At 37.0% G+C, this 14,375-nt stretch overlaps 1 protein-coding gene across 1 annotated transcript; it reads left to right on the forward strand.

The window, feature by feature from the left end:
• The first annotated feature begins 674 nt into the window (after positions 1–674).
• On the forward strand, positions 675–13,743 carry LOC135226415 (peroxisomal N(1)-acetyl-spermine/spermidine oxidase-like). Its single transcript, XM_064265943.1, has 12 exons — positions 675–892; positions 3,118–3,163; positions 4,220–4,374; positions 4,502–4,618; positions 5,470–5,611; positions 6,134–6,206; positions 7,252–7,389; positions 9,274–9,489; positions 10,171–10,296; positions 10,951–11,138; positions 11,837–11,966; positions 13,073–13,743. Exons 1-12 carry the CDS (start codon positions 826–828, stop codon positions 13,178–13,180), a joined length of 1,506 nt encoding a protein of 501 aa, XP_064122013.1. The 5' UTR covers positions 675–825; the 3' UTR covers positions 13,181–13,743.
• Positions 13,744–14,375: the final 632 nt, after the last annotated feature.

The following is a 14,375-nucleotide window of genomic DNA, read 5'->3' on the forward strand; positions in this document are numbered from 1 at the left end:
AGCAGAAGCACCAGTATGCAGTCAATGTTCAGCCTCGTTGTGAAACTTCTCAGTTCCAGAGGACCTTTGACACCGTTGGACTGTGGAACAGCTTCCCAGAGGATATGCAACTGGAAATTCAAAACTTCCAGAGAAAATGCATTGCATTACTACCTTCATACAATTCTTGCATTTTGACAATGTAGCTACTTACATTTGGTTCAAATTATTTATTAATTTGTTTATTTGTTTTCCTCCTGTAATAGTGTATCTGCTCTTTCTGTATCCCATTACCTTCTGGAACTTCTTTCTAATGAGCACTTTAATAGTCTTTGGAAGCTTCAATTTCACGTCAGTGGCCCCTTTTGGTGGGCTTGATCCATGTGAATAAAAGGGTTCCTGTTTTTTTTGTTGATAATAATCATAATTTTATATACGTACAGAGAGAGAGAGATAGCATTGAAACAAAAGAGAGAACGGAAGGGCGTAAAGTTGTCCCCTTTTAAAGAAGTGGAGACAAAAAGCACTATACAGCGCTCTCCGACTCTGTATCAATTTTCACATTTTCCAAAACGCGCAATATCCGTATTATTATTAACACGCCACTGAATACGCCAGTTTCATCCGGCTAGATGCGGATTTCAAAGATTGGGTGACGTACGGCATATATACACGAGCATAGCGTCATGGTCATGATTGGTGGACCGGTGATGCAGACCGGTGTTCCTGGATCATCAACTGACAACGTGTGTGTTTGCTCGTCTGCTCTGTAGCACCGCTCCTCAACCTCGCCCAAGCAATTAGTCAGTCTTTTGACAGCGAGTGGAAGAGTCGTTGGCCGGGAAGATGGGTCTAGGATTGCCATCGCTGTTTTTGCTGCCTCTTCTTCTTGGCGTCTTGTTTTGGATAGCAGGTATTCTGAAGGCGCTTAGTCTTGTTGACAAACGTTATTCTGCTCACAGTTAGCGTATTTGCTTGATCTGCGTGTTTAATGAGATTCATTTTTTTTTCTCTCTCTCTCACGAATCAGCAGACTTTGAGAAAAGTATCTATATTTTCAGTCATCAGCTCGTTCAATGACAGTCGTAGGTAGCCCTGTAAGTATCCGGTGCAGGAAAAGATAATGAAAATTATGATTGCTTTGATAATGAGTCTCCACGTCACACTAATCTTTCTGCGCCGGTGAGGAGAGAACAATTGTTCTCTCGCCTTCTCTTGACTGATTTTATAAGCGTTGCCTTATCCGCATATAAATTAGTATATTTGTTTGTGGTATTCCGCCTTGCTTACGTATATCCATGAAGATATGCATGTTACACATTACACATGTACGTATACATGGACTTATGCATGTCTGTAGTTATAGACAAGTAAAAGCGAAGTTGAATGTGTCATTCCGGAAGCAGTAAATACTACTGCGTACTACTCTATAGACCTTGGTCAGGGGTAAATTACGATCCTATTGTACGTAAACGCGAGAGATACAGAGAACGCATGTGTGTGTGTTGAATATATATGTACCATTGACATTCAGTATTATAGACCATGCTAATATCCATATTTCTTCTTCGAGAGTAAAAACTTTGCAGGAAGAGATGAGTCTTTTTGAAACTGATTCATAGTTAATACCGACAGCTATTTCATCAGTTAACTCATGTGACTATTCAGAGCTATGCTGGAATTACAATGGATCTACTGTATACGAGTAACTCTAAGCACACGGATGAGCAGTCTAAAACCGGAAGACTATAATACAAGATCCTTAAAAGCCGAAAGAATAATAAAAAAAAAAAAAAAAAAAAAAAAAGTCACACACCATGATCATGATTCTCCTTGAAGCGTCACTTCTCCAAGTTCTGGGGACGCCTTAATATTCAGAGAAGCTTCTGCATTGTGATTCACACTGCTTCAGCGACCACAGGCTTCAAATAGCTATAATTTTGGTGAGCTTCTTCCGTGCTTCTGATCAGGTCGTTTAGAGGTAGTTTTTAGCATCCACGGCCAAGAAGTGGAGGTGTTTGACACCACTGCGTCTATGCCCTTGAAGTTGTGTGTATGAGTCTCTCTCTCTCTCTCTCTCTCTCTGCGTATTGAAATAAACTGTGACACTTTTGTCTCTAGAAGTGTCCTCCTTGTTCGTAAATTCTGTCACAAAACAGCCTCTGGCGAGAAGCGCATCTCTTGTCGTACCTTTGCCGAAATTATTTTTGTCATAGTAGCAATTTTGTTGTAAGACGCATCGGCAGTCATGCTCGGAAATGCTGCGCGCTACACTAGCCAACGTCGATAATAATTTAGCGGCTGTTGGGTCTGTTCAGCGCTTGGTTGGGTGATCGGGATTGCCAAAAGCTTGGCTAATGTCCCAAAGATCATACGTTAGAGCAGTTTAAGGAACCCATCAACCTTATCCCAAATCTTTGTCCTAAATATCCAGCTGGGAAGAGGATATTGTAACAAATAGGACAGTTTGAGTTAGACTAGTTAAACAGGCTTTATAGTCATCAGCAGGGCATCGAACCCACCGACATTCTTTGCATCATTAGCCCCTATCTTGACGCAGTTTTGCGTTTTATATTTGATATTAAGGTCCTATCTGTTCGTTAGTATCTTTGTCACTCTGTCCTGTCTAGCCTATTTCATAAAACGTGATGCTATGTATAAATAAAGGTTTTTTTGCCACGAAGGAAAAAATGAAAGAGCGAGATAGCCGAATAGGACCGAAAGTACTCGGCTATCTCGCTTTTCATTTTTTCCTACGTGGCAAAAAAACCTTTATTTGTTATTATATATATATATATATATATGTATATATATATATATATATATATATATATATATATATATATCATATATATATATATATATATATTATATATATATATATATATATATATATATATATATATATATATATTATATATATGCATTTTTAGTAGCAACTGTAAATGCAATTTCTAATCCCATTCAAGACTTCTTTTTTTTCTAATCACAAATTGAACTTTTCTGGTTTGATTGACTATAAGATTTATTTGAGAAGTTCAACACCCAATTGTGATACCTAGAGTACTTTTTTGTGTGTGATTCAGTCATGTAAATGAAAGTTATAATAATAATAATAATAATAATTTCTTATTACAGAGGCTGCTCACCCATGTGACGTGATCACGGGAGGCTACAGTAACTGGTAAATACGAAGAAATATTTTTTGTGTGTAACACCACTGAGGCCACCTTATCCCACATTTACTTCGAAATTTGTCTATTTGCTTGTTTCCGCCTTCCCTTCCTTTCTATTTTCGCATAGAATCACCCCTGCTGACGGCCTTTACCTGACTATGTGTAGAGGTAAATTACACTCGATACGTGTTAATGGCGAAGCTTTCCAAGATAAAAAAAAAACGTTGAAAGATGCAAAAAAAATCAAATCAGTTGATTATTATGGGTTGTAAATTTTAATAAAAACTGAGCGAATAGGAGAGAGAAATAGTAACTGCTATATCCTTGATAACTGTAAAGAAAACGAACAAGTTAGGAAAAACGCTTAGTTTTCATGTAGGGAACCAATTAAAACCAAGGCCTGATCCGACCTCCAGCTTACTCGGGGGCCCGTGCTATAAGCTACGTGCGTGTGTGTGTGTTTCCCCCCCCCCCCCAAAGGACCTGACTTTTCTAACAGAAACGGCAACATTTTATATTTTATCTCAAGGTCATTAACAAATTAAATTGCTACCAAGCACTTGAGTTATGGCAAGGCTAAAGGTGTTCACAGTTAATGAATGATTTCAAACTTCTTCCTCCGTTAAGCCCGCCACTAACGTTCAGTTATGCCTGCACAGTAACAACTGCACAGGCCGACTGTGCAGTATAACTGTGCAGGCATAACTGAACGATAGTGGCGGGCTTTACAGTTTTGGATATGAGACCGTGGGGTACTAGTTTTTTTCTTGCACCCAAAAGCAAGTCTTATTTATTAATTATTTTAAAAATCCGATATGTACAAAATATGGCTTATTCTGTGGAAAGCTTCGAATCATTAGCACAAGTGGTTTGAGTTGCAGACTTATTTGACTTTTCTTTTTCTCAAGCCGTTCAGAAATCTAATATGGCCACCTGATGACAATTTTACGTCAGAGTTAAGATGCCCAGATAAATATTCTTTGGAGAACTTCAGGCCATTGGCAAAACTCCTCAGCTGCTCACATTTTATATTCCTTTATTTAACTGTTTATTTATTCAAAAAGGATTGGCAGCGCCATCAACAAGGATGTGGTTATCGTAGGAGGTGGCATCTCTGGACTGAGTGCCATGAAGAAGTTGCTTGAGGAACAGGTGACAAATGCAGTGATCCTCGAGGCACAGGACTACCTCGGAGGACGAGTGAAGACATACAGGCAAGGTGAGACAAAAGTGAAGAAAAGGAGTAAATGAAATTAAATTAACATCATATAAATGAATCTACATAGCGAAGTGCCGTTTACACGTGCTGTGAAACATATTAACGTGCATCCCTTGGGTCGAATCAGGCTCCATTCTGGTAGAGGACGGAGCGGAGTGGATCCACGGAGGCAGCCGCAATCCTCTGTACCAATTGGCCAACAGCCTCGGAATGCTCACTCAGCCACTGGCGGATTCGGCATATGGTTAGTCACTCATTTCATGCCTCTTCTTTCTTCTTATTATTATTATTAATGTTTACAGTAAGCGCTATGAGCTTTGTGTGTGTTAAACATAGTACAATGCTGTCGCGCACTATGTATAGGTCTATTTGGTTAGTCTCTCATTTCAGACCTCCTCCTACTCTTCTTATTCTTCTTCTTCTTATTATTATTATTATTGTTATTATTATTATTATTTATTATTATTATTATTATTATTATTATTTTATTTTTTTTATTGGAGAAACAAATCCACAGTTATGTAAATGTACCTATATTTAAATTTAAAACTTTAAGGATAGCTTTGTTCGGTTCCCCTTATCAATCAGATTGATAAGGGGAACCGAACAGATTCCCAAAAGCTATCCTTAAAGTTTTAAATTTAAATACATGCACATTTACATAACTGTGGATTTGTTTCTCCATTCGAAGACTCGTGCTATTATTATTATTATTATTATTATTATTATTATTATTATTATTATTATTATTATTATTATTATTATTAATGTATTTTCAATAAATGTTCTGCGCTTTGTGTATGTGTGTTAGGCGTAGTACACATACATACATACATATTGTATGTATGTGTGTGTTAGGCGTATGACAATGCTGTCGCGCGCGTGTGTATAGACCTTTGTGCAGTTTACACATGTTTGTAAGTTTATTTTGAGGTACACTGTATGAGTGCATGTTTGCCTGTAGTTTATCAATACGTAAATGTAACTATGAGTGTGTGTGTGTGTGTGTGTGTCTGTGTCTATCAAGGCGCCAATGCACCCAAAACCAGTTATACTTACTACAACTTTTCTCTCGATTTCTGACCACTAAAACAGACTGGCGTGTGAAAACCTCGACAGGGACCCAAGCTAGCGAAGCTGGCTACAACGTCGCAGAGCAAGTTTTCTTCGAATGCGAGAAGGGCTCGGTGATCCAAAATTACTATAACACTGCGATTGGCCAGTGCTATAAGGACAAGTGAGCATCACTCAGGCGGTGAACAGAGGGCAGAGCCGTAGGCCAAGACCACCCCATACACTGAACGATTGTCTGAAAGATTGTCGTTATCGACCCACACACACACTATTCATACAGTATGAACGATCTCCGCACCGATTTCAGCCTGAACAAAGATTTTGTCTCGAGAAGACATGGCATCATCTCTAGAGGAGACGCGCGCGATAGCTAAGTTATATCGGCAGACAAACCCATACATTGAACGATCTGTGTATGACCAGCAACCTGGTCGTGACAGATTCCCGCTGAGAGCGTTCAGACACTAAGCTCCGCCCACTTTTGCATTCAGACAAGCCCATGCACAGTGTTTTTGCTAACGGTAGAGTCGTTCAGACAATCGTTCAGTGTATGGGGGCCCTAACCCAACTGATAATCGGTTCTGGGCATTTTTGCCACCAGATTTTCACATGATGTTGCATATATACTTATAATTTCCATTAATTTACATAGGAAATCATATAATATATTCCTTTCTCTCTACAGGTTCGGGAGTTTCTACAATAATGGCAAAACCTTGGCAGGGGAAAAGAGCGCTTGGCTACATTACCTTAACATGGTAAGTGAGAGAGAGAGAGTACATGCAGAGATACATAATACATGAACATGCAAAACTGCCATCCACTACAAGACCATTCAACAACAAGCTACTGGGAATGCCAGACCTCTTGGAGCATAGGCTTTTTAGTAGGAAAAAAAATTTGGGTAAAATATACCCCACAAAAGTGTTTAAAGGTTTACCTTACATTTCCCTGTCAGCCTCTGTCCACACACTTAGAATACACAAAGGCAAGTTAATTCCACAGAATTCTTAGTTTCCTCTACCATCCGTTGTTGACCGAAGTTGTTGTAACACCAGAATATAAAGTTCACGTAATCAATTCTCCATTATCGTCTCTTTTGGAACAGGACATCAGTATTCCTCCCTCAGTTCTATAGACTATATCGGGTCAAGTATCTCTTACATAATTTTACTATTTTCTCTATTAATATCACACCATTTAAACTAGTAACTTGCAGATGAAATATGAATGCCTTTACATAAGGGATAGTATATAAAATATAATCAAGCCAAATCAAAAAGTAATAATAATAACGCACAGCTCTTGAAAGTAGTTACAACCTTTAACACAACCTATGTCGTCCATCAACGAGACACCCCAACTCCAATCTCTCTAATAGTCTTGCAATTTCCCTGAAATCTCCCTTGCAACAAGAATATATCCACAACGAGATCATTTAAAATCACACTCTTGTGGATACAATAATATAGCATGTGAGTATATGGTCTTTAATGGATATTAAAAACTTTCGAACATAGTACAAGGTTCGAACTTTAATTCCATGAAAGTGACCATATTAAAAACTTTCGAACCTAGTACAAGGTTCGAAACTTTTAATATCCATGAAAGACCATATACTCGTATGCTATATTATTGTGGACTTTCAACCACGATCTCACACTCTTAATAACTCTGACATGGGCCCTTTCCCTGTCTTTCTTCGACATCCTGACGCTACAAGCACTAGCCATTGCCCGTGTTTTCTTGAGAGTGTTTTAAGTGTCTGATAGAAATGATCACTTCCTCCTCTGTCGCTTTCAGTTTGTGCTGAGAGACGTGGGTCTCAACGACTGGATGAAGGAGTCGGGAAGAGATTTTGACCAGTTCACGAGCTTCGGAGGCGAAGACAAGCTGAACCAGTGGAGCCAAGGATACGATGCCCTCACCAACAATCTCAAGGTAGAGTCACCTACTGTTGGCATCTTTTTATCGCCTCAAGATTTTTCAAGTCATCTCAAATGACGACGTCCTCTTCAAAGGTCCTGCAATCATGGATTATTCTTTTCAGATTTTTTTAATCATGAATCGTCCTCTTCAAAGATCCTGTAATCAGGAGTTATCCGTTACAAGTGTTTTGTAAGCATGAATCACCCTTTTCAATTGCCTTATAATCACAAATTATTATATGTATATTATATATATATATATATATATATATATATTATATATATATATATATATGCATGCCTGGTAAAATGTTCTGTTATAACAGAATTCCATCTAATAAAAGGAGCCCATAAAAACACCAAAATATAGAGAGGAATACTTATTTCATAGAGGAAGTACGCAGTCTCTGAAATATAGTACTATTTCTCTCTCTATATTTTGGTGTTTTTATGTGCTCTTGTTATATATATATATATATGTAGTTAATATATTAATTTATATTATATACTACCTAATATATCTATTAGATATATATATATATATATATATATAATAATATAGTATTATATCGTGATATATATATATAAAGGAATTATATATATGATATGTAATATAATATAATTATATAATTATAATATATATATATAATATATCTATGTATATATATATTAGCTATATATTATATAGTCTAATATATATATATTATAATATATATCTATCTATATTATAATATTTCTATATATATATTACTGATATATATATATAATATCGCTAGCTTATATATTATATATCTATCTATTAATTAATATCATTATAAGATATTCTAATATCCAAATAACCTTGATCACGAAGAATTAAAATAAAACGTGATGCTATTGTATAAATCAAAGGTTTTTTTGCCACGAAGGAAAAAAATGAAAAAAAGCGATATAGGACCAAGTACTTTTCGGTCCTGTTTTCGGGGACCCTTTACTGATGGGAAAGGGTCTGAACAGGACCGAAAGTACTTGGCTATCTCGCATTTTTAATTTTTTTTCCTTTGTGGCAAAAAAAACTTTATATATATATATATATATATATATATATATATATATATATATATATATATATATAAATTTGTGAATATGAGGCAACCAAATAGGATGATTCATGCTTACAAAACACGAAACGGATAACTCCTGATTACAGGACCTTTGAAGAGAGGACGATTCATGACTGCAAAACGTCTAAAAAGGATTATCCATGATTGCCAGGACCTTTGAAAAGGATGTCGTCATTTGAGATTACTTGATAAACCTTAACATGTAATTACTATACATATATACATATACATATACATACATATATATATATATATATATATATATATATATATATATATATATATATATTATATATATATGGCAGTCCCCGGGTTACGACAGGTTCGGCTCATGACGTTCCGAGGTTAAGGCGCTTTTCAAATATTCATCAGAAATTATTTCCAGGGTTACAACGCCTACAATGCTGATCTGGCAGAAGAAATATGATCCCGAAAATGCAAAATAATCAATATTTTAAGGTTTTTTGATAAAAATGCAATAAGAATGCAGTTTATATAGTTTTTAATGCACCCAAAACATTAAAAGTAAGGTTTCCTTAGGATTTTTTATGGTTTTCGGCTTACGATGCGTTCTCAATGAAGGGAACCCCTGTCGTAACCCGGGGACTGCCTGTATATATATATATATATAATATCTATATATATAATATATATATATATATATATATATATATATATATTAATATATATATAATTATATATATATATGTGTGTGTGTGTGTGTGTGTGTGTGTGTGTGTGTGTGTGTGTGTGTGTGTGTATAATTACACAATTTCTATCCAACCTTTCTACAGAGTTCGATTCCGCAAGACAAGATCAAGTTGTCGACCCCAGTGTGTAAAATCTTCTGGGAGTCAGACCCCAACGGGAAGGCTCTGGTCGTCACGTCGACGAAGGAAGCCTACCTGACCGACTACGTCCTCGTCACAGCTTCCATCGGTCACCTGCAGGAGAGGCACCTACAGCTCTTCGATCCCCCTCTCCCGGCCAGTTATCAAAATAACCTGAACGTAAGGATAATCTGAATGTTGGAAGGACCCTTTTCACTTAGTCGGGGAGTAAGCCAACAAACTACTTTGTTGTTGTTGTGGCTGGAGGGTAGGAAAAGTCTATGAAAAAGGTCTTTTACGTTGAGTTAAAGGTACACGAATTTTAGAATAGGACATTAATGATTTATTTATTAGAATGACAATGTAAAAAATAAATAACTTATTTTAATTTTCGTTGTGAAACAACGTGCTACTCGACTGTAGATTTTAGCACGCTGCCCCAAGTAAGCTGGAGGTCGGATCATGCCTTGTTTAAATTGGTTATTATTTTGGAGATCATTGTGGAGCTAGTGCTGCTCTGTGTCACCTCTTCTGTCGCTGGTTGTAAGGGGTGAGGTTGCTAGCCTTGTGGATAAATATGTAGTCTTTGATATAAAGCCTATTTTAAAATCAGGGTTTAGACAGTCTTTCGCAACTGCAGAGACTAGAATGTTCATAGTACCCTAACAACCTCATTACGAATATCATTGCTTGAAAAAGTTTCAGGGGAAATCCAAGGAATCTTTTGTAAATGGAAATATGTTCACCCTAATGCTCAACAAGCCCACAGAGTTAATTTAAACTGTTGTACCCGTATATACTCGGTACATCCACCATCCACCATTACACAGCCAATTAGTTTAATGTTTTCTATATCCACAGAGACTCGAGCTCGGCTTAGCAGACAAGATTCACCTCGGCTGGAGTTCTCCTTGGTGGAAGGCGCTTAACCCAAAGCCCCTGGACATGCAGGTCATATTTAAGGTTTTCGATCTTCCTACTGAGGAGGTAAGTTATAGGAACGGTTCTTAAAGCATTGGAGATTGTTGTTGAGTGATCTCAGTGTGTTAATTACGTACGAGCTGAGATACATTATTGATTGTAGACGCAAGATAACAACACAATTACCATCATCTGTTACATTATTCTCTGTTTTGCCTCATCAGCCCAGTTATAAAAACGGATGACAGTCAAAATATATTAAGAGCCATTTTTTTCAGTAAGAGTGAAGAAATCTTTTTTTAACACTACTTATTTTTCCAGCCATGTGAAAGTCGGATGGAAGGTTTACTTCCTATATATCTTACTTTTTCAATTTTACTCTTATCAACATTTATTCAGTTTTTATGTAATTTTTTAATGCACTTGATTGCATTACTTTTACACTTTCTTCCTTACTTTTACACGTTTTCTTCGTAACTGACAGGCATACTATAATTACAGGCTGCATGAACTTACTCATTTTTTATATGTAGATGTTAATCAGCAAATTATGAATGCATTAAAACCCAGTAGAATGGAAAATGAAAATAGCTCATTTTCATAGCCCACGTGTATCCCCAACCACAAGTCTGGAGCACCTACTCAAAGTGCATTACTACCTCACGAACAGGTTCCATCAGTCTCCTTTTTATTTATTCCCTCTTCCCCACTTTCTTCCAGTCATGGTTGTACGGCGTCATGGAGGTTATGGGGGTCCACCAGCAGCTGAATCTGCTGCAGGCCTTTGTCAACGGAGACTACGCCCAGAAAATGGAGAACTTGTCAGACGACGACGTCAAGCGACACATTCTTAAATTCCTTCGTAGAGTCACTGGGCAGACGGTTCCGGAACCTACCTTCTTCAGGAGGTAAGACATTGGTGGTCATTTTTAACTCGTCACCTCTTTCAGTCATGTTTTGCTTAATTGGCTTGAGAGACTAGAGTATATGGTCAAGGCGTTCCACAAATTACCAGTGTAAGAATTCTTGGTGTCTGAAAGTTTTTCAAACAACAAATGCATTTTCCTTGACATACGGGATCAGTCGTAGTCAAAGGGCATGAATTCCAGAAACTACTTTGTAACTTTTTATGTAGTAAGGTTCACTGGTAACTGCTTGGTACAACTCATCTTTGTTGATTTATTTACTAGTTTGTTGAGCATGTATTTTGCCTCATACAGTAGCTGTGTTATGTCAGTTAGCTCATGTAGAAGTCACTAGAAGAATATCTCTCAGAGGTGCTAGAAGAACAGTTCTAAGTGGCCCCTCATATTCACGTTCTCCGGATTCGTGGACTCACGGGGGATTTGCCTATTCGCTGTATTTTTCTATGCGAAAAATCCACAAATTCCTGGTTTGTTATAAAACTATTTAAAAAAAAAAACAGGTATAAAATTTTTTAGTGGAGTTTTCTTGAGTTTTAACTAACAAAATAGGCAGTTTTCAGTGTTTTTCTAGGGCCTTCAACTATTTGCGAATTCTAACTATTTGTGGGGGTCTGGTACATATCCCCCGTGAATAGAGGGAGAGGCCACTGTATAATCCCATCCCGTGTTCGTGTCCTCAGGAGCCAGTGGGGGAAGAATGTCTGGGTGAGAGGTTCCTACAGCTCTTACATCACAGTCAGCGGTGACCAAGCAGGCTTGAAGTCGAGAAACCCCTTGTCTGTACCCATCACCAATTCATACGGCAACAAAGTAAGTTTTAAATTCTCCCTTGTTTCTCTAAATGTCACATTTAGGATTCATGGTAGCTCATGGATTAGCCTTCCTGGATAGGATGCTGGATGTCTGCAGAAATACCAGCAAGCACTTTCTGTCCTTTTGATATTGCAATTTTCTTGGAAATTCTCCTGTACTTGTATGTTAATATTACAAAAGGATAAGTAGGTGCTGCAAGGGGAGTGTTTGAACCCCTGAGATTTTGGTGATGTAAGATGTTGGGATATAAAATGACGCTAAAATAATCATAGAAAATTACTAAAAAGCTTTTGCAACGGTGAGAAATTGGCTTTCTCTACATAATTTGTTTTCTGATTTCTAAAGACTATGATACTTCATACAAGAGAGTGAATTTAGCCGAGTATTATACATAATATAATATAGTATATATATATATATATATATATATATATATATATATATATATATATATATATATATATATATAGTATGTGTGTGTGTATCATATAATTCAGTCATCATGGTAGAGATTAAATTGATTTTAATTCTAAGTACAGCTACTGAATTAGGGTGAAATATATACATCATAATTAGAACCATATCTTATCCACCTTGATGACTGAAAGGCTAAAGTCACTATCAACCATGTTCCTTTCTTGTTACTGATTTGACGGCTTAATCAGGTCCCGCACCACTTCCATAGTGCTCGCAGGACTTCCCTTATCTAAGTGACGGTTTTTTCATCAGATGTATTCGATTGCACTGCAAATTCCACATTCACTGTTTGATCCTCCATATCATAGCATCAGACAATGCAATGGAGAGATCGTACATCTCTCCTCAATTTGTATATGAATAAAACTTTGATTACAGCATCACATAGAATCAGGTCTGACGTGTGACCGCTTATTGCAGTGGAGCAATCCCCTCCAAAGAAAGCATAGGTCTGAATCCTGGACAGGTAAAAGCACTTATCCTATATGTTTCCCTTTGGGTGGAAGTGATTCCCAAATTACAGTCAACTCCGAAGTGAGTGACAACGTAAGATTAGCTGGCAGTTTTGATACCAGCGTAACCATTAAGTAGTAAGTGCCCTAAACTTCATCCTCTGGTCATTGCAGGTCATACATTGGGCAGGAGAACATACCAACGGTACCCGGTATGGCACCGTGGACGGGGCATTGGGCAGTGGTACAAGGGCAGCTGTCCGGATTATCAATGACATGTAGAACGACTTTTAGAACTGGATACTTTTTGAAGATGAGGTCATAAGTGCCCTTGTCATTTCTGGGCACGAGGGACGAAGTTAACATCAGAGGAAAAATGAGCACTGAGGGTGAAATTTAACAGAAAGATTGATTGATTCAACATCTTATGAAACCTTTATATCTGGGTAAAGGGAAAATGTCGTTTTTAACTTTGAATACATTCGTGACACACGAAGATATCAATTTAGAATCATTTGCTCGGATTTAAATTGACTAAATAAATTTGGCAATTTATGAAATATACCTCCATTTGTGCAGCAATTCTGAGTGAGCACAGTCTATCAGTATTATGTTTTTTCCATACTATTCATAACCTTACAGGTACCTTATATGTTAATTATTGCTATAGTAATTACTTCAAAGTGCACTCTCCACAATTAGTGTTTTTGGAAGGTTCTCACGTACTTCACAAAATATTTTAAAGATCCAAAAGTTTCTTTGAAACCAGTTTTATTCATAAAATGAAATTCAGCCACATTTCAAAATGATTGGTTTACCACTGGCACAATATAACTCTGAATTAGGTGGTTGTTTTTCTGTCCGCCCTCCCGAATATGCTTCTGCATAAACCATAAACACTCGTGAAAGCCATTTGGCACATCACCTTCTGCATGATTACGTATTTTGTCTCTGTAGCCTCTACTTATCATGTGTTGAATTCTGCTTTGTATAAACCGGTTCACTTTTTAAACATTTCCTAAGGAGCATTTTACAAGGGATTTTTCACAAAACGCTGTTAATTAAAGAAGGGCACAGAAACCCTAGTTTACACCAGATTGTTATAGGCAAATAGATCTTCATTTCATTAAATAAAGAAATCTTCCAGTGACCTTTAATTCTTTTTAAGAGTCATAACCCACAATGACGAGGAAAATTTAATACGTTATTGCCTGTGTCACCCTTATGTCCATTGGATCTTGCATGCCCTGGTTGGTTAATGTTTGATGATTATTTTCTCGCCATTAGTACCAAATTGGGTAATGCAAGTGATCTCATTGAGGTAATTTGTTTTATTGTTTCAAATGGCAGTCGTCTGGGATTTAGAGATTTCTGTTTTTTCTGATAGTTAGCGTGGGTAAATTTTAATCAATATAAATTCATTAGGTATTTTTGTGGAAGAAGTTCCTGAATACCAATGTGACTGTCCACGTTTCCA

This window comes from Macrobrachium nipponense, chromosome 14 (genome assembly GCF_015104395.2).
Source record: "Macrobrachium nipponense isolate FS-2020 chromosome 14, ASM1510439v2, whole genome shotgun sequence".
Taxonomy (NCBI): Eukaryota; Metazoa; Arthropoda; class Malacostraca; order Decapoda; family Palaemonidae; genus Macrobrachium; species Macrobrachium nipponense.